Source organism: Bos javanicus, chromosome 17, assembly GCF_032452875.1.
Source record: "Bos javanicus breed banteng chromosome 17, ARS-OSU_banteng_1.0, whole genome shotgun sequence".
NCBI lineage: Eukaryota > Metazoa > Chordata > Mammalia > Artiodactyla > Bovidae > Bos > Bos javanicus.
The window spans coordinates 29,329,093-29,352,366 of NC_083884.1; the positions used below are offsets into that span (position 1 = coordinate 29,329,093).

Here is a 23,274-nt window from a genome sequence, read left to right on the forward strand (position 1 = left end):
CTGTTCAGCAGCAGTGATTTCCAGTTCTCTCTCTTCCAGTTCTCTGATCCATTCCTTTGTATCATTTAGTCTACTGTTGATTCCTTCTAGTGTATTTTTTGTTTCCATTATTGTATTCATCTCTGTGTGGTTCTATGTATTTTCTACAAACTTCTGACTTCTTGCTCTGTACATCCATTCTCCTCCTGAGTTCTTTGATCATCTTTATAATCATTGCTCTGACCTTCCCTCAGGTAGATGCTTATCATAACGTCACTTATTTCTTTCGGATTTTATCTTGTTCCTTTGGCTGGGACATGTTCTTGTGCTATCTCATTTTTCCTAAGTTGCTATTCCCATTTTTATGTATATGGTAGTTTTGTTACATTTCTTGACCTTGGAGAGGTATGATGTGTTCCAGCAGCACACAACCCTCTCGTCACTCAAGCTGTGTATTCTAGGACTTGCTCCAGTAGGGCTGCATGGGTCCTTCTTTTGTGGCAGGCTGACTATTCGACAATTTGGTAGGTGTGTTTGGCCCCTAGCCTGGTTAGTTGCCAGGCACTGTGTTGTGTGGATGCTGCTGACTACTGGTTAATGGGACATAGTCACAAGGTGGCTGGCTGCAGAACCGTAGGGAGCTGTGGGGTTAGTACTGGCTCACTGGTGGGCAGTGTCTGCATCCAGAAGACTCCAGGCCATTGCTTACCCACACTGGTGGTTGAAACCAGGTCCTGGGGTTAGTGCCAGACCACTGGCAGGCAGAGCTCTGGGTCCTGGAGTCTGACTGAAGGATCCAGAGATCTCACACCTGCTGTCAGATGGGGGTGGTTACTGATACAGTTTGGTATGTGCTTTGTGGTATCTTGAAGTTTGCATTGGCCTGCTTTGTGGCAGGACTGGGACCCATCTGATCCTAGAGTAGGGTTTTTCCTGATGTAGGCAGGCTAGATATGCACACAGAAGGACTGTGGTTTTCTTGCATCTCTTGTCTCACCTCTGGTGTGTGAGGCTGTTCTGGAGGCTAGTGTATACTTCCTGGAGTTCAGAGTTGGTGCCTGCCCACTGGTGAGTGGAGCTGAGTCTTGGGTCTCTGATGTGCAGTGCTATGTCAAGAGGCATGTCTAGATGTGATTGTATGCTCAGGAAGTCTTTAGGTGGCCTGTCTGCTGACGGGTGGGCCGTGACCTTGCCCAGTTAGTTGTTGGATGAGCTGTGTCAGCATTGGTGCCTGCCGCTTGTTGGGTGGGGTCAGCCCTTGGCACTGATGAATTTGAAGGAGGATCTCAAGATGGAGGCCACCAACTGCAGAGTCCATGCAGTAGATAGCCACCACATACGTCTGCCGCAAGTTTCTCTGTCTTCAGGGTGAGCCACAGCCACCCTGCACCCCTCCAGGAGTTTTCCCAAGGCAACCATGTGTGTCTGGTCCAGGCTTCTGTCAATTTATTTCTTTTGCCCTGGTTCCCAGTACATGTGAAACTTTGTGTTTACTCTGTAAGAGTGAAGTCTCATTTCCCTCAGTCCTTTGGATCTCCCAGTATTAAGGCTCATTGGTCTTCAAAGCCAGATACTCTGGGGGCTCCTTTTCCTGGTTCAGGAATCCCCAGACTGGGGTGCCCAACATGAGCCTTAGAACCCTCCCTCGTGTGGGGGAAGTACTATATTATAATTATTCTCCATTGTGCATTGCCCACCTGGGGTGTGGGACTTGATTATATCTTGAGTGTGCTTTCCCTCCTACCTGTTTTGTTATCATTCCTTCTTTATGTCTTTGTTTATGGAAGACCTTTTCTGCATAGGTTCTGATTTTCTCCAGTGATGGCTATTCTGCAGAAAGTTGTGATTTTGGTGTGCTCATGAGAAGAAGTGAACTCAGGATTCCTCTACCCCCCATCTTTGCCAGTCTCCTCAAAGGAAACTTCTGTATCTCTTATGGCATTTGAATCAACAATCAATAACTGCAGAACAGAGAAAAAGCAAATTATAAGGACCAGACAAAAATTTTGATATTACTACAGATGCAATATCATTTAAAATGATTAAATATACATTTAAAATGATTATAGGGTGATTTATAAACAACTTTACACTAATATCTTTGACCATGTAGGTGAAATAGACAAAATGCCTGAAAAAGTAAAACTTACTAAAACTGATACAAAAAGCAGTAGAAATCTGAGTAGTCTTTCATCTGTTAAAAAAGCTGAATTAAGTATTAAAAATCATTTCACATGCCAAGCACCTTTTCCAACCACAAAACTATGGATTAAAATCAACTATTTAAAGAAGCTGCAAAAATACAAACTCACAGAGGCTGGACAATATGCTACTAAACAACCAATGAGTCACTGAAGAAATCAAGGGGAAATCAGAAAATACCTGGAGACAAATGAAAATGGAAACATGATCCAAAATCTATGCAGTGCAACAAGAGCAGTTCCAAGAGAGCAGATACACCGTGCTCAAATAGGATTTATCATAGATTCTAGGATGGTTCAGCATTGGCAAATTAGTAAAATACGCCATATTAATAAATTGAAGAATAGAAATCATATTATCTCAATGTGAAAAAAAAGCTTTTTTAAGAAATTTCACATTCATTTATAAGAACTCTGAACCAAGTGTATATAGAGGGAACACATTTCCATCTGGTAAAGTCCATATGTGAAAACCTTGCAGCCAGTATGGTGCTCAGTGGTGAAAAACTGAAAGCATATCTGTCAGAGCAGCTATTATCAAAAATACTAGAAATAACAAGTGTTGGCTAGGATGTGCAATAAAGGGAACACATGCACAATGTTGGTAAGAATGTAAATTGGTATGTCCACTATGGAAAATGTATGGAGGCTCCTCTGAACATGGAAAATAGAATTACCATACAAACCAGCAATTCCACATCCGAGCATTTTCAAAGAAAGAAAAACATTAATTCTAAAGATATATGCACATTTGTATATATCTTTAGAATATGATATATTGCAGCATTATTTACAATAGCCAAGATATGGAAACACCCTAAGTGCCCATCGATAGGTGAATGGATAAAGAAGATGTGGTACATATGTGCAATGGAATATTGTTGTTGCTTTAGTAACTAAATCATGTCCAACTCTTTGCGACCCCGAGGACACAGAAGCCTACCGAGCTCCTCTGTCCATGACATTTCCCAGGCAAGAATACTAGAGTGGTTACCATTTCCTTCTCCAGGGAATCTTCCCGACCCAGGGGTTGAACCTGCACCTCCTGCATTGGCAGGTGGATTCTTTATTGCTGAGCCACCAGGAAAGCCCAATGGAATATTCAGTTCATTTCTGTCACTCAGTCATTTCCGACTCTTTGCAACCCCATGGACTGCAGCACTCCAAGCTTCCCTGTCCATCACCAACTCCTGGAGCTTGCTCAAACTCGTGTCCATTGCATCAGTGCTGCCATCCAACCATTGCATCCTTTGTCATCCCCTTCTTCTCTTGCCTTCAGTCTTTCCCAGCATCAGGATCTTTTCCAGTGAGTCAGGTCTTCTCATCAGGTGGACAAAGTATTGGAGTTTCAGCTTCAGCATCAGTCCTTCCAGTGAACATTCAGGACTGATTTCCTTTAGGATTGACTGGTTTGATTTCCTTGCAGTCCAAGGGACTCTCAAGAGTCTTCTCCAGCACCACAGTTCAAAAGCATCAATTCTTCGGCACTCAGCTTTACTTTCTAGTCCAACTCTCACATCCATACATGACTACTGGAAAAACCATAGCCTTGACCAAACGGACCTTTGTTGGCTAAGTAATATCTCTGCTTTTTTAATATGCTGTCTAGGTTGGTCATAACTTTCCTTCCAAGGAGCAAGTGTTTCTTAATTTCATGACTGCAATCACCATCTGCAGTGATTTTTGGAGCCCACCAAAACTAAAGTCTCTCACTGTTTCCATTATTTCCCCATCTGTTTGCCATGAAGTGATTGGACTGAATGGCATAATCTTAGTTTTCTGAATGTTGAGTTTTAAGCCAACTTTTGCACTCTCCTCTTTCACTTTCATCAAGAGGCTGTTTAGTTCTTCACTTTCTGCCATAAGGGTGGTGTCATCTGCATATCTGAGGTTATTGATATTTCTCCTGGCAGTCTTGATTCCAGCTTGTGCTTCCTCCAGCCTGGCATTTCACAAGATGTAGTCTGCATATAAGTTAAATAAGCAGGGTAACACTATACAGCCTTGACGTACTCCTTTCTCAATTTGGAACCAGTCTATTGTTTGATGTCTGGTACTAACTGATGCTTCTTGGTTGGCATACAGATTTCTCAGGAGACAGGTAAGGTGGTTTGGTATTCCCGTCTCTTTTACAGTTTTCCACAGTTTGTTGTGAACCACACAGTCAAAAGCTTTGGCATGGTCAGTAAAGCAGAAGTAGTTATTTTTCTGGAATTCTCTTGCTTTTTTGATGATCCAGCAGATCTTGGCAATTTGATCTCTGGTTCTTCTGCCTTTTCTAAATCCAGCTTGAACATCTGGAAGTTCATGGTTCACATACTGTTGAAGCCTGGCTTGGAGAATTTTGAGCATTACTTTGCTAGCTTGTGAGATGAGTGCAATTGTGCAGTAGTTTGAACATTCTTTGAATTGCCTTTCTTTGGGATTGGAATGAAAACGGACCTTTTCCAGTCCTGTGGCCACTGCTGAGTTTTCCAAATTTACTGACTTACTGATTGCACCACTTAAACAGCATCATCCTTTAGGATTTGAAATAGCTCAACTGGAATTCCATCACCTCCACTAGCTTTGTTCATAGTAATGCTTCCTAAGGCCCACTTGACTTGCATACCAGGATGTCTGGCACACCATCGTGGTTATCTGGGTCATGAAGATCTTTTTTGTATAGTTCTTGTGTGTATTCTTGCCATCTCCTCTTAATATCTTCTGCTTCTGTTAGGTCCATACCATTTTCATCCTTTATTGTGCCCATCTTTGCATGAAATGTTCCCTTGGTATCTCTGATTTTCTTGACGAGATCTCCAGTCTTTCCCATTGTATTGTTTTCGTCTGTTTCTTTGCATTGATCACTGAGGAAGGCTTTCTTATCTCTCTCTGCTATTCTTAGGAACTCTGCATTCAAATGTGTATATCTTTCCTTTTCTCCTTTGTCTTTTAGCTTTTTTCTCAGCTATTTGTAAGGCCTCATCAGATGACCATTTGTCTTTTTGCATTTTTTTCTTCCTTGGGGATGAGTCTTAATCACTCCTGTACAATGTCAGGAACCTCCATCCATAGTTCTTCAGGTTCTCTGTCTATCAGATCAAATCCCTTGAATCTATTTCTCACTTCTACAGTATAGTCATAAGGGATTTGATTTAGGTCATACCTGAATGGTCTAGTGGTTTTCCCCTAGTTTCTTCAACTTAAGTCTAAATTTAGCAATAAGAAGTTCGTAATCTGAGCCACAGCCAGTTCCCAGTCTTTTTTTTTTTTTTTGACTATGTAGAGCTTCTCCATCTTTGGCTGCAAAGAATATAATCAGTCTGATTTTGGTGTTGACCATCTGGTCGTGTCCATGTGTAGAGTCTTCTCTTGTGTTGTTGGTAGAGGATGTTTGCTATGACCTGTGTGTTCTCTTGGCAAAACTCTGTTAGCTTTTGCCCTGCTTCATTTTGTACTCCAAGGCATCTCTTGTTTGTTAGTCCACGTATATCTTGACTTCCTACTTTTGCATTCCAGTCCCCTATAATGAAAAGGACATCTTTTTGGGGTGTTAGTTCTAGAAGGTCTTGTAGATCTTCATAATCAACCATAAAAAAAGAATGAAATCTCTGCATTTTTGTTGACATGTATGGTCCTAGATGGTATTATACTAAGTGAAATAAGTCAGAGAAGGACAAATAACTGTATGATTTCCCTTGTGTATGAAATCTTAAAACAGATGAATAAAAATAACAAAACAGAAACACAGCCATAGATGCAGAGAATAAACTGGTTGCCAGAAGAGAGGCAGGGTCGGGGTATGTTTGAAATAGGTATGGGACATTAAGTTAACTTCCAGTTACAAAATACATGACACACAGAATGCAATATACAACGTGGGAAATAGTGTCAATAATAATGTAGTATCTTTGTCAGGTGACAGATGGTAACCAGACTTACTGTATAGGAAGGGCCTACTGACAACAATGTTAATCTTAATTATATTGTACTTTATATCCCCAGTACTTATTTAGCTTTTAAGTGGGTCTTATAAATTGTGGCTTTTGACCACCTTCATCCATTTCTCCCTCCCCTTAGACCCCACCTCTGGTAACCACAAATCATATCTGTGTTTCTATATCTCATAATGGGCATTCCAACTCAAGGTGATGCCAGCAGTAGTATGTGAGATAGTTGCTGGAGCACCTCTCAGTTTCTGCTGGTTACTCATTTTCACAAGGTAAGTACAGAAATGCCATTAAAAAACAAATAAACAAAAAGACAGGAGAGCTCCCTCTAATTTTTCCCCTCCAATCTCTGCCTCCACTTCCTATTTCTGATCCTTGTTGTCCATGGCATCCAGCCCACCTTCCTCCCCTGCCTCCCCAGTCTTTTAGCCCTCAGTCTGCTTCCCAGCATTGTCCAGCTCTTTCAGTGTCATGCTGTATCTGTCCCCTCTTCTGACTAGTGTCATCTCTTTTCGCCACCCTACTTTAAGGAGTTTTGTTCCCGGATCTCCGCCTGGTCCTTGCAGACCATGCGTTTGCTGCCTGTTCATCTTGCTCCTCCCTCGTTACTCACCCTTTCTTGGTACTCCTTTATGTTTGTCCCTCCTCCTCCTCCTGGTCTTTATTTCTAGCCCCGTGCGCCGTAGTCCTGATCAAAACTCCAAGCACCCCCAATCACATCTGGAGATGCAGTTATATCTGGCGACTTGGTATTCTCTATTTTCGGTCTTTATAATTGGTAGATTATAGAGTGAGTTTTCTAGGTAATTGTCTGTGAATGAGAACAGTATTGCATCTTCCTTTTCAGCTTTAGGTCTCCAGCTCCCTGTCCCTGTAGCAGATTCCACTGATTGGAGCCTTTGGTACAATGTTGAATTTTAGCAGTGCTAATGCGCAGCCTTGTATTATTACTGAATTTTGTGCAGCACTTCTGATGTACACTGTCAAGAATAGAAATCGATATAGGTTTTTGGTAGAAATTCTTTATCAATTGAGAATTTTCTTCCTATTTCTAGTTTACCAAGAGTTTTATTATGTACAGGTGTTAACATTTAGCAAAACGTTTTCAGCATCAATTATTTTTTCTTTCTCTTTTGTAATTGCAGTAACAGATTTTCTAAGGTTATAACATTTTTAATTGTATTTAATTTTAAACTTCTGTCAGTTGAGGCTCAAGCAATATGAGAAAATAAAATTTTAAGATGCATTATTTTCTGTTACAGAAAGGTGTCTTCAAAGGAGATGGAGATGACGCATTAGAAAACTCGGCAGCTGACCAAAGGTAAGGTTGTGTTACCAGAAAATATTTTCTTAATTATGTTTAATTATTGTTAAAAATTTTTTTTAGTATTAGGAATGTTTATTTTCTAGTCTACTCTAATTAGGTTTAAATGACCTGTCATTGAATTGACAAGGGAAAAAAAAGCTGCTATCATCATCTCTAAGAGTGGCTCTCAACTGGGTGATTTTGCTTCCCTTCCCTCCCCAGATACTTGCCAATGTCTGCTAACGGTTTTGCTTGTCACTGTTGTGGAGGGCAAGGGCACTAGTGGCACCTAATGGGCAGAGGCCAGTAATGCTGCTTAAGATCCTACAGTGCATAGGTCAGCCCCTACAATAAAGAAAAAGTTATTCAGCTTGAAATATTAATTGAGCTAAGGCTGTGAGAATCTCTGGTTTAGGAAAAAGGTGTAAAGTATTGATTGCTATGGAGAAAATGAATATAAAAGTTTTGATGGAGAAAATTAACATTAAAGTTTTGATGTTTGTTTATTTCATGTTAGATACTTATTAAACTAGATTAAACAGAATATGCATCTTTCTAACTTTGCATTTTTTCTTAGCTTTTTAGTTCCTCTTATAACTGAGTATGATAAGCATTTGGAAGAACTAAATGGTCAGCTGAAATATTATCAGGTATGAAATCATATGTGTTAACCCTTTGGTAATATTTTCTTTAAAAAAAGAAAAAGTAAATAGAAATTGTTTCTTCACAAATCCTTTGCTAAGGAAGAAAATATTTACCTATAATCAATTTACAGCATTGTGTTAGTTTCCAGTGTACAGCAAAGTGATTCTGTTATCCACATTTATATGTTTGTGTATATATGTGTATTCTTTTTCAGATTATTTTCCATTAAAAGTTAGTATAAGATACTGAATCTAGTTCCCTGTTCTATACAGTAGGTCTTGTTGTTTGTTTTATATATAATAGTGTGTATCTATAAATACCTGTATCTTAATCCCTGTATAGTGTGTATCTATAAATCCCTAACTTATCCCTCTCCCCTCTTTTCCCTTTGGCAACCGTAAGTATGTTTTCTATGTCAGTGAGTCTGTTTCTGTTAATTTGTATCAATTTTTGATTCCACATATAAGCGATATTGTATGATATTTATCTTTCTCTGACTTACTTTACTTAGATGTTAATTTCTAAGACCATCTATGTTGCTGCAAATGCATTACTTCATTCTGTATGGCTTGAGTAATATTCCATTGTGTATGTGTGTGTTTATACGTATATGTGTGTGTAATGTGTTTATATATATCGCACATCTTTTTTATCTGTTCGTATGTTGATAGATACTTAGGTTGCCCCCAAGTCTTGGCTGTTGCAGATTGTGCTGCTATGAACATTGGGGTGCATATATCTTTTTGAATTAGAGTTTTTGAATTAGAATTAGTATTTTTTGGACTATGCCCAAGAATGGATTGTTGGATCACATGGTAATTCTGCTTTCCATTTTTTAAGGAACCTCTATACTGTTTTCTGTAGTGATTGTACCAATTTACAGTGCCACTAACAGTGTAGGAAGGTTCTCTTTTCTCCACACCCTCTCCAGTATTTACTATTTGTAGACATTTTGATGATGACTGTTCTGAGTAGTCTGAGGTGATCCTCATTGTGGTTTTGAATTGCATTTCTTCAGTAATTAGTGATGTTGAGCGTCTTTTCATGTGCCTGTTGGCCATCTGTATGTCTTCTTTGGAGAAATGTCTGTTTAGGTCTTTTGCCCATTTTTGATTGGGTTGGGGTTTTTTTTTTTTTTTTTTTTTTTTTGGCTATCGAACTGTTATTAACTGACAGTAACAGAGAGCTCTCTTTTGCACAGATGACATTTTGCTTTTATTTTTAGGATCTCTCTCTCTCTCTCTAGTCGCTAAGCCGTGTCTGACTCTTCTGACCCCATGGACTGTAGCCTACCAGGCTTCTCTGTCCGTGGGATTCTCCAGGCAAGAATACTGGAGTGGGTTGCCATTTCCTTCTCCAATTTTTAGGATAGTGAAAGTTCCTGCTGAATTCACTCTCTCAAAATTTACTATAATGACCTGTGGTTTGTTAGTTGTAAAATGGAATATCTAGTTTCTTGAAATTAAACTTAAATTTTTAATTTTTTCTGTAATCAGTCTGATTCCTTTATCTCTTTAATCAGCTAGTTTACTAAGATATTTAACTTCATTTTCCATTTGTCATTCTCCATCTAAAAGTGATTACTGGATTAATTTCAAAAAAGAGGTAGGTGTAGCAGAACACCCAAGGGTCTGTGATAAGAATAGTTGCTACTTTTAGGGAGAAAAAAGATGTTGACAGCTACTTCTAACACTTGCTCACATAGATATTATTGATTAGCATTAGTTCTTGTGGCTTATCTTATTGACCCAGTCAAAAAATAGTGTATCTCGAAAGCAGGAAATTTTTTGTAATAATTCTCTATATGAAAGATTTTCTTCCAGAAAATGTAAATAATTGGGGAAGTTTTGATGATAAGAAAGTTATGGCTGAATTTTATTTCCTTCCAACTCTTAAATATTTTGAAATATTTTACAGTAAAAAATCTTTAGTGTTAATGTAACAATTTACCCTGAATCCATATTAATGCATATATCCCACCTAATTATTTGAGAAAAATTTTTCAAGATACACTGACATTTTTGAAAATTTTAAAGATCAATCTAAAATTAAAAATACAAAGCAGGAATAATTGCTACAATAAAGTCCAAACCTCTTAGTTAACATGACATTCAAGACCTGCCACCTGCCTTTCCAATTTTACCTTTCATTGCATCGCTTTATGTATGGTCAGTTCTCAGTTATCTGGTAGTGAATTCATTCATTTTGATTTAATTGTGATTCAGGCACAGCAGGGAGCTGGGAAAGGTTCACCTTTCAAGCCAACTTTGTAGTTGTAATTGGCTGTTACTGATTTCCTAGACCAAGCTGCCTTGAGCTTCTCTGGTTGTCAGGAAGAGAGAAAGGCTTGGAGCTCTGCCCGTTCCAGCCTTCCCTTGCCAGGTTCACTCCAGGCTTGGCACTTCTCCTTTAGCCTAGGGTACCCAATCAAGACTAACGGGCAGATCATGAGTTGATTGCAGTTTTGTTTTAAGTATGGTTTTACATGGCCTCCTTCCTGATCTCCATTTGCTTGTTTACTCTTATTGAGAACTGACAACTATGCCTGTGTTGTCTAGTATTTTTTGCTTCTTTGCTTTTACTCATATTTCACCCTGCTCGAAATGTCCTTCCTTTTCTGTTGAAATCTTACAATCCTTTAACCCCTCAGAAAAAATTAAAAATACCTTCATTTCATTCCCTTTTCAATGTGTATTTTATTCTTACTGGTATTTTAGTTAGTGATTTTTTTTAAACTGTATTTCCTACTACTGTATGTGTTAGTAACCACATTGGTTTGCTGTAACAACCTTGTGTATGCAGAGAGATTAAACAACTAATAAAAGAGGTCAATCAGAGACTGAGTGAATTATTGCTAAAGAAGAACTTTATTTGCTTTTTTTCACCATTAACATTTTACTTTTCCAAATTTAAGCACACTTACATGGACTTCCACCTAAAGTAGGATGAAACAAGACATATAATCAAGGTCTAGGGATCATCTAGTGTTTCTTACAGTGACATATTGAGGAATATCTTTCTTTTACTATAAACATCTATAAATCATACAACTTATTTATAAATATTTATTAGTATATTACATAAGAAAGTTTTATTTATATTCTATTCAGAATGTTCTGTATATCATTAAAATATCTAATATTTATTGTTAGACGTGAATAATAATTATTTCTTATCTATAGACTAGTGTCACAGATTGCATGCATATGAATGAACTATTAATACTTAATATAGATCTAAATGTCTTGAAGATGTTTTCCTACAGCTATATTTTATTCTTTCAGAAACAGATGGGTGAGATGAAACTACAATTTGAAAATGTCACCAAGGAAAATGAAAGGTAGATCAATGAACTGTTTGTTATTTTATTTTTGTCTTAGGTAACTTTTATTGTTACTTGGTATTTTATTCATGTAGTATACTGGTTACGAATGTGGACTCTGGGGCCTGATGTCCTCTTTGACTCCTGGCTCCATTGCTTTCAAGGTATATGACCTTGGACAGTTACTTAACCTCTTTGTGCTTTAGTTTCCTCATCTATAAATGGGAGATAATAGCAGAACCTGTTTCATAGAGCTGACTATAAAGGACAAAGTAAATGCTTAAAATAGGGCATATAATTAACACTTTATAAATGTTTAGCAATCATTAGTAGTAGAATAGCATAAAATATATAAATACATTAGGAAACATACCAATAAAAAGAAAGCCTGTCAACCCACCATCCAGTTAAAAGCTAAAATGTTATCAGTACTGGTACACCTATCCATGTTTTCTTTCCCTATGTCATCCCTCTCCTTCCCTCTGCCAGCAGTTAATACTGTCTTGAAATTTTATCATTCCCTTGCTTTTAAAATTTTTATACATACATCTATGCCTCATGATATACTATTGTTATGTTTTTTTTTAAACTTATATAAAACAGTATTATTTAGTCTTCTGAGACGCACTTTTTTTCACTCAGTATCATGCATAAATAGAAGAATTTCAAGGGATGAAATTGCTGGGTCATAGGCCATGTGGTATTCAATCCTGCAATATATCGCCAGCTTAATTTCCAAAGTGGCTACGCCAGTATTCATCCCACAAGTGATATTTATGAGTTTTTATTGATCCGTATCTTTTATCAACACTTGCCCTTACCAGGTTTCTTAATTTTTATTATTTTGAGTCCTAAATAGTATTTCATTGTGTTTTTAATTTGCATTTTCTGAATACCAATATGCATTTATTTACCCATGTGATTTCTCATGAAATGCACATTCATTTCTTTTTCCCATTTTCTATTTATCTTTCCCTTAGTAGATCTATATGATCTGTACTGTCAGTATTTGTTGGTGTGCCAGTGTTAACCATAACCATTGTAGGCATTTCAAACAAGTAGAGATTTAGTCACTTTCAGTTAAAATGTAGGTAAGATCATTGGTTTTAGAGTCATACCATAGCGGCTGAGATGCTGTGGTCAGGAATTTATGCTGCTGTAGCCACCACTACAGCATCATTTTCGTGAAGCTGAAAAACTTGACACTGGAAAGTAGGGTATGGGTTGCTGATTTCAAGAACACTCAAGTCTACCAGTTTTGCTTGCCATCAGTCATACCTATAGGAAAATCTTCTCGGCTCACTTCCACCTTCCATATCCCCCTCAAGTGCCTCTCACTGCTGAAACTAATCCCATACAGCACACCAGGTGCACGGAAATTTTGGAAATACAGTTTTAGAATTTTAGTTACTGTAAAAGATGCTAGAATATGAAAAGGGATGAGAATGAAGTGAGTGCCAGTGGCCCATTCGTTCTGTTAGACAATAGGTACATTTCAGGTTCTTGTTCCCAGGTTGTAATATGTTTGATCAACGGAATTTTATTTTTTTTTAATTTTGAGGTAGTTGAATATATCTATCTTTTCTCTTATGGTTGTTGATCTTTGTCTCTAACAAATCCTTTCAGCCTCTGGTGATAAAGATCTTCTCTCACATTTTCTTTTAAAAATGTTCAGGGTTTTATTCTGTTCCAGTTTAATTTTGAAGGTTATGTAACTGGACTGAGATCTGATAGAACTTTTGTTGTTGACATAAAACTAAACCGAAAAAATTAAGAAATCTTTTTAAAGTTTGTCATTCCTTTGTTTGCATTCTTCTATGTAAATCTCTTAACTAGATTTTCCATTTTTCTCACTTATTTCTGTTTTTTCCCATGAAAAATTTTCTAACTTTTTTATGATGCACTATTCTTTTTCAACATAATTATGAGACAGGCTATGATCTTCCTAGTAAAGAGTATTACTAAGATTTTTGAATCACCAGTATATGTAAGTGAAGTTTGTATTTTAATGTTTTGGGGATAATACGGTGATACATGAATTAGCCAATGATTTAGTCATGTCCTTTATTTGACTCTGTACTCTTCCTTTTATGTCCAGGTCTTTTGAAACCAGACCTCTAAAAATCTGCCTTTACCTTTTTAATAGTGCTGCAGTCATGGCTCATGAATGTATTTATTCTGAGTATAATAGGGAAATGAGAAAAAATGGATCCTGAGCTTGTTAAAAGGCACTTTAAATAACTTGAAATTTTATCAGGTTTTAAAGTAAACTCTCTGTCTTTAGGGCAGTATCCTGCTTTTAAATAAGCATTGCTGTTAAGGACTGCAAAATCAGAAAGAGTTTATCGTTTTTAAGGAAAATATTTTAGATATGATCAGATCTGAATAATGGAAGCCAGCAGTGGCTTGGATTATACAGTAGTATGCAGTTCCACATTTTTGGGTTAGGGAAACATTCTACTACATTGTATATAGCTGAATATTACCTAGGAATTGATTACAAATAGAAAATAATGAAGTCATTTTATGAGACCTAGGAAGAGGTGAAAAAAATATTCGTTATATCATCCTCACTTTTAGTCTGTTCCTTGAAATTCAGTTCATGTTGAGAATATACTAGTTTTTATTTTGTTTTTGTCTTATTTTCTTTAATATCATATTTCCTTCTCATAACTTGCCAAAGGAAGGAAATTGGGTTATATAGTGAATAAATATATGTACAGCACTGTCTGGCACTAAGTAAATACTACTTTTTATTGTTATTTTATTTTATTATTGAGGGTTTGAAAGACAATCATTGCCTCTGTAAGAGCTATTTTCCCTTCTTTCATAGTTCATATAACCCTGATTTTGTTCCAATTTCATTGCACTCAGAGGATATGAGCTTCTTCCACAACTTCAGGTGATAAATCTTTGATTATAACCTCGTGCACATTTCTTTTTGTCAGGAATTGGTTTAAGTATAAACATGAGATTCACTTTTGTCCAATGAAGTAAGGGACAGTCTGTAATAGAGCCACTGGGAAGATTTTTTCACTGATAAGAGAGACTGGCAAGAAGAAAACTTACCTCCTTTCAGTTCCTTGTCATTTTCAATTCAGTTCAGTCACTCAGTCGTGTCCGACTCTTTGCAACCCCATGTACTGCAGCATTTTAGAAAGTGTTATGTTGAAGCTACTGTAGCTGTTTTGTAACCATGATAGTAGATATCAGAAATGCAAGGAGATGGGAAGAAGGGAAAGATGGGGAAACCTTTTGTCCTTAAATTACATTACTGAACTGCTGAAACAAATCTGGAGTCACTTACCTCAGATTTAATATTTGGTGAAGTAATAAAACATGCATCCAATAACTCATAAATATTTATTGAGTAATTACTAAATTGTCGTTGTTGTTCAGTTGATAAGTCATGTCCTTCTCTTTGCAAGCCCATGGACTATAGCACGTCAGACTTCCCTGTCCTTCACCATCTCCCAGAGTTTGTTCAGACTCATGTCCGTCGAGTCAAGTGATGCTGTCGAGCCATGTCATCCTCTGTCTCTAGCTTCTCCTCCTGCCCTCAATCTTTTCCAGCATCAGGGTCTTTTCCAGTGAATGGGATCTTTGCATCAAGTGGCCAGAGTATTGGAACTTCACCTTCAGCATCAGTCCTTGCATTGAATATTCAGGGTTGATTTTCTTTAGGATGGACTAGTTTGATCTTCTTGCTGTCCAGGGGACTCTCAAGAGTCTTCTCTAGCACCATAACTCAATAGCATCAATTCTTTGGTGCTCAACCTTCTTTATGGTCCAGCTGTCACATCCATACATGACTACTAGAGAAACCATAGCTTTGACTATACAGACCCTTGTTGGCGAAGTGTTATCTCTGCTTTTTAATACAATGTCTAGGTTTGTCATAGCTTTCCTTCCAAGGAGCAAGTGTCTTTTAATTTCATGGCTGCAGTCATGCAGTGATTTTGGAGCCCAAGGTTTGTCATAGCTTTCCTTCCAAGGAGCAAGTGTCTTTTAATTTCATGGCTGCAGTCTGCAGTGATTTTGGAGCCCAAGAAAATAAAATCAGTCACTGCTTCCAATTTTTCCCCATCTATTTGCCATGAAGTGATGGGACTGAATGCTCTGATCATAGTTTTTTGAATGTTGAGTTTTAAGCCAGCTTTTTTACTCTTCTCTTTCACCCCCATCAGCAGTAGGCTTTTTAGTTCCTCTTCACTTTCTGCAATTGAGTGACATATCTGAGGTTGTTGATATTTCTCCCAGCAATCTTGATTCCAACTTCTGAGTCATCCAGCCCAGCTTGAAGTATTATGAGCATAATCTTGCTAGCATGTGAAATGAGTGCAGTTCTATGGTAGTTTGAGCATTCTTTGGCATTGCCTTTCTTTGGGATTAGAATGAAAGCTCACCTTTTCCAGTCCTGTGGCCACTGATGAGTTTTGGAAATTTGCAGACTTAATGGGTGCACTGCTTTAACAGCATCATCTTTTAGGATTTTAAATAGCTTAGCTGGCATTCTGTCACCTCTACTAGGTTTGTTCATAGTAATGCTTCCTAAGGCCCACTTGCCTTCACACTCCAGGATGTCTGGCTCTAAGTGAGTGATCACACGATTGCGGTTATCTGGATCATTAAGACCTTTTCTATTTTTTTTTTTAAATAGTTTTTCTGTATATTTGCAGCACCTCTTCTTAATCTCTTCTGCTCACTGTTTCTGTCCTCTGTTGTGCCCCTCTTTGCATGAAATGTTCCCTTGGTATCTAATTTTCTTGAAGTGATCTGTAGTTTTTGCCATTCAATTGTTTTCCTCTTATTTCTTTGCACTGTTCACTTAAGAAGGCTTTTCTGTCTCTCTCTGCTAGTCCCTGGAATTCTGCATTCAGTTTGGTGTCTTTTTCCCTTTCTCCTTTGCCTTTCCCTTTATTTCTAATCTCAGCTATTTGTAAGGCCTCTTCAGACAGCTACATTGCCTTCTTGCATTTCTTTATTTTAGGGATGGTTTTGGTCACCACCTCCCGTACAGTGTTATGAACCTCTATCCATAGTTCTTCAGGCACTCTGTCTACCAGATCTAATCCCTTGAATCTATTTGTCACCTCCACTATATAATCATAAGGGATTTGATTTAGGCCATACCTGAATGGCCTAGTGGTTTTCCCTACTCTCTTCAATTTAAGCCTGAATTTTGAAATAAGAACCTCATGGTCTGAGCCACAGTCAGCTCCCGGAAGTGTTTGCTGACAGTATAGAGCTTTTCCACCTTCGACCACAAAGAATATAATCAATCTGATTTCTATATTGACCATCTGGTGATGTCCATGTGTAGAGTTGTCTCTTGTGTTGTTGGAAAAGGGTATTTGCTATGACCAGTGCGTTCTCTTGGCAAAACTCTGTTAGTCTTTGCCCTGTTTCATTTTGTATTCCAAGGCGAAACTTGCCTGTTACTCCAGCTATCTCTTGACTTCCTACTTTTGCTTTACCGTCTCCTCTGATGAAAATGACTTCTTTTTTTTGGATGTTAATTCTAGAAGGTTTTGTAGGTCTTCATAGAACTTTTCGACTCAGCTTCTTCAGCGTTCATGGTTGGGGCATAAACTTGGATTACTATGACGTTGAATGGAAATGAACCGAGATCATTCTGTCATTTTTGAGATTGCACCCACGTACTGCATTTCAGACTCTTTTGTTGACTATGAGGGCTACTCCATTTGTTCTAAGGCATTCTTACCAAAAGTGGTAGTTATAATGTAATTATATGGTCATCTAAATTAAATTTGCACGTTCCCATCCATTTTAGTTCACTGATTGCTAAAATGTCGATGTTCACTCTTGCCATCTCCTGTTTGACCACTTCCAATTTACCTTGATTCATGGACCTCACATTCCAGGTTCCTATATAGTATTGTTCTTTACAGCTTTGGACTTTACTTTCACCACCAGACACATCCACAGCTGAGCAACATTTCCGCTTAGGTCAGCCTCTTCATTCTTTCTGGAACTGTTTCTCTGCTCTTCCCCAGTAGGCTTGGACACCTACCAACCTTGGAGGCTCATCTTCTGGTGTCATATATTTTTGCCTTTTGATTGTGTTCATCAAGTTCTCAAGGCAAGAATTCTGAAGTGGTTTGCCATCCCCTTCTCCAGTGGGCCACATTTTGTCAGAACTCTCCACCGTGACCTGTCCATCTCCAGTGGCCCTGCAAGATGTGACTCATAGCTTGCTTGAGTTACACAAGGCTGAGACCCATGTGATCATTTTGGTTAGCTTTCTGTGATTGTGATTTTCATTCTCTTGGCTGTGGGATTATAAATCTTGCTTCCTGATGGGAGGGACTGGCTGTGGGGAAAACTGGGTCTCACTCTCTGGTGGGCAGAGCCATGCTCAGTAAATCTTTAATCCAATTGTCTGTTGATGCCTGAGCTGTGCTTCCTCCCTGTTAGTTGTTTGGCCTGAGGTGACTCAGTCATAAAATTGCACGCTCTATGATAAGGTTACTAGCGTGAAAGTGAAAGTCGCTCAGTCCTGTCCGACTCTTTGCGACCCCATGGATTATACAATCCATGGAATTCTCCAGGCCAGAATACTGGAGTAGATAGCCTTTCCCTTCTCCAGGGGATCTTCGTAACCCAGGGATGGAACCCAGGTCTGCCACATTGCAAATGGATTCTTTACCAGCTGAGCCACAAGGGAAGCCCGATAAGGCTACCGGTAAGGCCACTGGCAGCCTCCAAAAGAATTTATACCAACACACACCTTTCAGGACTGCTGCTGCTGCTGCCCCTGTCACCACAGCAAGCCACTGCTGACCCACACCTCTCCAGGAGACCCTCAGACACTCACAGGCAAGTCTCGCTCAGTCTCTTGTGGGGTTGCTGCTCCTTTCCCCTGGGTCCTGGTATGCACAAGATTTTGTTTTTGCCCTCCAAGAGTTTCTGTTTCCCTCAGTCCTGTGGAAGTTCTGTTATCAAATCCCACTGTCTTTCCAAATTAGATTGTCTGGGCATTCCCAGTCTCTTTGCCAGATCCCTAGGTTGAGAAGTATATCATTAGTGTGTGTTGATAATAGCCTATGAACACAAAGTACTAGGTGTTATATATTTGAAATTTGGGAGGAAAGAGTTCTTGTGTATATTTATAAAAAAAGAAAAAATGAAGCCACTATTTTTCAGTACTTGTCCAAAAATGTTATTCTGTACTCAAAAACTTTATTTAATAGCAGAAGATGAATACATTTGCTCTGTTTTCCAATGAAAGAAAAGATATCTCTGGAATTCCATGGTAAACACTGCTCTTCTGGTGCTAATTTATGTCTGTATACTGTGAGGAAAACCATCCTCTTTACTTAAAGTTTAATATTTTTCTCTCTAATAATCTCAGAGGTATACCTCTTATATAAACTCAGAGGTATCCTAATTTCTCTATATGTCTCTGTTTATGATAACTCTGTGTTTGTATGTTTATGTATATATATGTCTCTTACCACACCCCCATAATTACTAGTCTCCAGTCACACTGGTCATCTTACTGGCTTCTTTAAAACTGGCACATGAATGTGAAAGTCGCTCAGTCGTGTCTGACTCTTTGTGACCCCATGGACTATACAGCCCATGGAATTCTCCAGGCCAGAATACTGGAGTGGGTAGCCTTTCCCTTCTCCAGGGGATCTTCCCAACCCAGGGATCAAACCCAGGTCTCCTGCATTGCAGGCGGAATCTTTACCAGCTGAGCCACAAGGGAAGCCCAAGAATACTGGAGTGGGTAGCCTGTCCTTTCTCCAGCAGATTTTCCTGACCCAGGAATTGAACCGAGGTCTCCTGCTTTATTGCAGGCGGATTCTTTACCAACTGAGCTATCAGGGAAGCCTAAAACTGGCAAACCAGTTTCTACCAGAAGCCCTTTTGCCTATCAGTATTTCTTCTGCCTGAAATGTTCTTCTCCAGACCTACACAGGACTGTCTCCTTCTCTTCGATCAGGAAAGCATTCCTTGACCATGTTATCCAGCAGTACTCCTCCTCCCAACTTTCATTTTTCTATTACCTAGTTTTATTTGTGATACCTATTACTACCAGAAATTATTTATTTGCTTGTCATTTTTCTACTAAAATATATCCTTCATCAGCTGCAGCCTTTGTCTATTCTGTTTACCATAGTATACCAAACATTGAAAGTGCTTGATATGTATTAAATGTTCAAATAATATTTTGGGGTGGATGATTGCAAATATTAGGATCGTAAGCACCTGTGTATGGGAATACATTTGGCTCTTTTTGCTTCAAGAAATAGAAACAGGTCATTCTAAGTAAGTGAGAGTGCATGATAAGGAGGAACACGGAATACAACTAGAATTAGGAAACATTAGGACCATCTCTGAGGATATGCTTCTTTTATTGGTTGTCTTATGCAGACTACATGGTCCCTCTCAGTAGTGGCACCCCTCTCATATAGCTGCTGCTCCTACTCTTTTAACCAAAAAGCTGATTCTCTGTTCTTTAATCAAATCCTGAAGGTACCCATTCTTGGTACTTTGGGTGGTTTAAATAATGGTCAGTACTTCTATTTGTCAGAGCACTTGATGTCAGTCAGTCTATGATAAGACTACCCTTGAGAAATATGCAAAACTTTAGTCTAATTATAAACGTCTCTATGTAAAGAATATCCTGTGCTATTCCCCAGATCATGGGCTATTATCAAGGATTACTTAAGTCTGGGCACAGCAGACAATGTAACTATAACACATCCAGTTATAATTGTTGATGACATCACTCTGGTTGGAGAAGGCTTAAGTGAGAGGATGAAATTTGAGCAGATCCTTTAAGAATGAGCAGGAGTTCATCAAATGAAAATTTGTATGTTTATTAAAGTACAGATCATTTACAGTGGCCATATCCCAGCATATTTATATAGGGAATTATGCGCAAGACTGGAATAGTGGGTAGAGACCAGATAGTATAAGACCTTGCATGCTCATTTCAGTTCAGTTCAGTCACTCAGTCGTGTCCAACTCTTTGCGACCCCAGGAACTGCAACATGCCAGGCCTTCCTGTCCATCACCAACCCCTGGAGCCTGCTCAGACTCATGTCCATCAAGTCGATGATGCCATCCAACCATCTCATCTTCTGTCATCCCCTTTCCTCCTGCCTTCAATCTTTCTCAGTATCAGAGTCTTTTCAAGTGAGTCAGTTCTTCGCATCAGGTGGCCAAAGTATGGGAGTTTCAGCTTCAGGATCAGTCCTTGCAATGAGTATTCAGGACTGATTTCCTTTAGGATTGACTGGTTGGATCTCCTTGCAGTCCAAGGGACTCTCAAGAGTCTTTTCCAACACCACAGTTCAAAAGCCTCAATTCTTGGGCGCTCAGCTTTCTTTATAGTCCAACTCTCACATCCAAACATGAATGCTAGAAAAACCGTAGCTTTGACTACACAGACCTTTGTTGGCAAAGTAAGGTCTCTGCTTTTTAGATCTGTCTAGATTGCTCATAACTCTTCTTCCAAGGACCAAGTATATTTTAATTTCATGGCTGCAGTCACCATTTGCAGTGATTTTGGAGCAAAATAAACAAAGTCTGTCCACTGTTTCCCCATCTATTTGCCAAGAAGTGATGGGACTAGATGCCATCATCTTAGTTTTCTGAATGTTGAGTTTTAAGCCAAACTTTCAACTCTCCTCTTTCATGTTCATTAAGAGGCTCTTTAGCTTCTTCACTTTGTGCCGTAAGGGTGGTGTCATCTGCACATCTGAGGTTATTGATATTTCTCCCAGCAATCTTGATTCCAGCTTGTGCTTCATGCAGCCTGGCATTTTGCATGATGTACTCTGCATAGAAGTTAAATAAGCAGAGTGACAATATACAACCTTGAGGTACTCCTTTCCCAGTTTAGGAACCAGTTTGTTGTTTGATGTCTGGTACTAACTGTTGCTTCTTGACCTCCATACCAATTTCTCAGGAGGCAGGTCAGGTGGTCAGGTATTCCCATCTCTTTTAGAATTTTCTACAGTTTGTTGTGATCCACACAGTCAAAGGCTTTGACACAGTCAATAAAGCAGAAGTAGATGTTTTCTGTGAAACTCTCTCACTGTTTCGATGATCCAACAGGTCTTGGCAATTTGATCTCTGGTTCCTCTGCCTTTTCTAAATCCAGCTTGAACATCTGGAAGTTCACGGTTCAGGTACTGTTGAAGTCTGGCTTGGAGAATTTTGAGCATTACTTTGGTAGCTTGTGAGATGAGTGCAATTGTGCAGTAGTTTGAACATTCTTTGGCATTGCCTTTCTGTGGGATTGGAATGAAAACGGACCTTTTCCAGTCCTGTGGCCACTGCTGAGTATATATACTCAGTCAAGGAATTTAAACTTGTCCCACAGATGGTGTAGGGAGCTCTTCAGGGATTTTAAACAGAGGAGAGTGTACTGTTGAAGGATTGTACTCAGTGGCACTTCAGAATTTGAAAATTCCAATTTTTTCTGGAAAGAATATATATGAGTCACTGTAGAAGCAGAAGGGAAGCAATAGTTGCAATTATCAGGCTGTTCTGTATTAATCCCCAAAGGAAACACTGCCCCATGGTGGTGATATCAATACCTTTACCCAGGAAGCTTGGACTTAAGGATGAATAAAGTCTGTAAGGTGAGGGGAGGCATGTAGAGGGGTTGTACAAGGCAGTTGTCTAGAATGTTTTGTGATTGTATTTGTCTTACTCTCTCTCCTCTCTTACAGAGTTCTAAAATTCCCTGTTCCCTCCCCTATTTTAAGATCTACAAAATTGAGATGTAGCTGTAGGGAATGGTATGTCAGATTAATAAGCAGCAATTTTTATTTTTAATACTATGTAAAAGAAATGGTGCATCTTACTATCAATGACAAGTTCAGTTCAAAAACAAACTATTAGAATTGTTTGATTCATCTTTGTCCACTCAAAGATTTAGAAAGTTGTCTTGCCTATTTATAATTGGTTAAAATTTCAGACCTGCAATTTCTGACTGGGTAATTTTCTTAGTACTTTAATCTGTCTGAAGCTCAGTTTCTTTCTTTTTTTTTTTTTTTTTAATTTGAAGTATAGTTGATTTACAATGCTGTGCCAGTCTCTGCTATACAGCCAAATGACATATATACATTCTTTTTTTATATTCTTTTCCCTTATGATTTATCACAGAATTTTGCAAAACAGTTCCCTATGCCATACATTGGGATCTTGTTGTTTATTCATTCTAAATGTAGTAGTTTGCATCCACCAACCGCAAACTCCCAGGACGTCCCGCCTTTCTCCCTCTTGGCGCCCACAAGTCTGTTCTCTAGGTCTGTGAGTCTGTTTCTGTTTGGTAGATGGATTCACTTGTGCCATATTTTAGATTTCACATATAAATGATGTCTTATGGTATTTGTCTGTCTTGTTCTGACACATAGTGTAATCTCCACATGCATCCATGTTGCTGCAAATGGCATTATTTCCTTCTTTTTCTATCTTACTACTTGCAGTATTCAAAAGATATTTAAAAAGCATGTAGCATAATCATAAAAATATACAGACAATAAAACTGAAATCCAGTCCCAATCCCTCATTTCATAGATTAAGAAACTGAGTTTTACCTCGTGTGTATTCCAATTAGCATTCCATTGTGTATAGGTACCACATCTTCTTTATCCATTCATCTGTTGATGGACATTTAGGTTGTTTCCATGTTTTGGCTATTGTAAACAGTGCAGCTATGAACATAGAGGTGCACGTATCTTTTCGGGTTATAGTTTTGTCCAGGCGTATTGCCAGGCGTGGGATAGATAGATCATAGGGTAATTCTGTTTGTAGTTTTCTCAAGAACCTTCATACTGTTTTCCGTAGTGGCTGTATCAACTTGCATTCCCACCAGCAACATACGAGGTAAAACTCAGTTTC

The 23,274-nt window shown here is 38.6% G+C and overlaps 1 protein-coding gene across 2 annotated transcripts in view; it reads left to right on the forward strand.

The window, feature by feature from the left end:
- SCLT1 (sodium channel and clathrin linker 1) overlaps positions 1-23,274 on the forward strand; it is a 225,907-nt gene that overhangs the window by 28,237 nt on the left and 174,396 nt on the right. For both annotated transcript variants that reach the window (XM_061384197.1, XM_061384198.1), the window contains exons 3-5: positions 7,375-7,433; positions 7,996-8,068; positions 11,348-11,403. In XM_061384197.1, the coding sequence (XP_061240181.1) occupies positions 7,375-7,433; positions 7,996-8,068; positions 11,348-11,403 (188 nt within the window). The remainder of the gene's footprint in view (positions 1-7,374; positions 7,434-7,995; positions 8,069-11,347; positions 11,404-23,274) is intronic.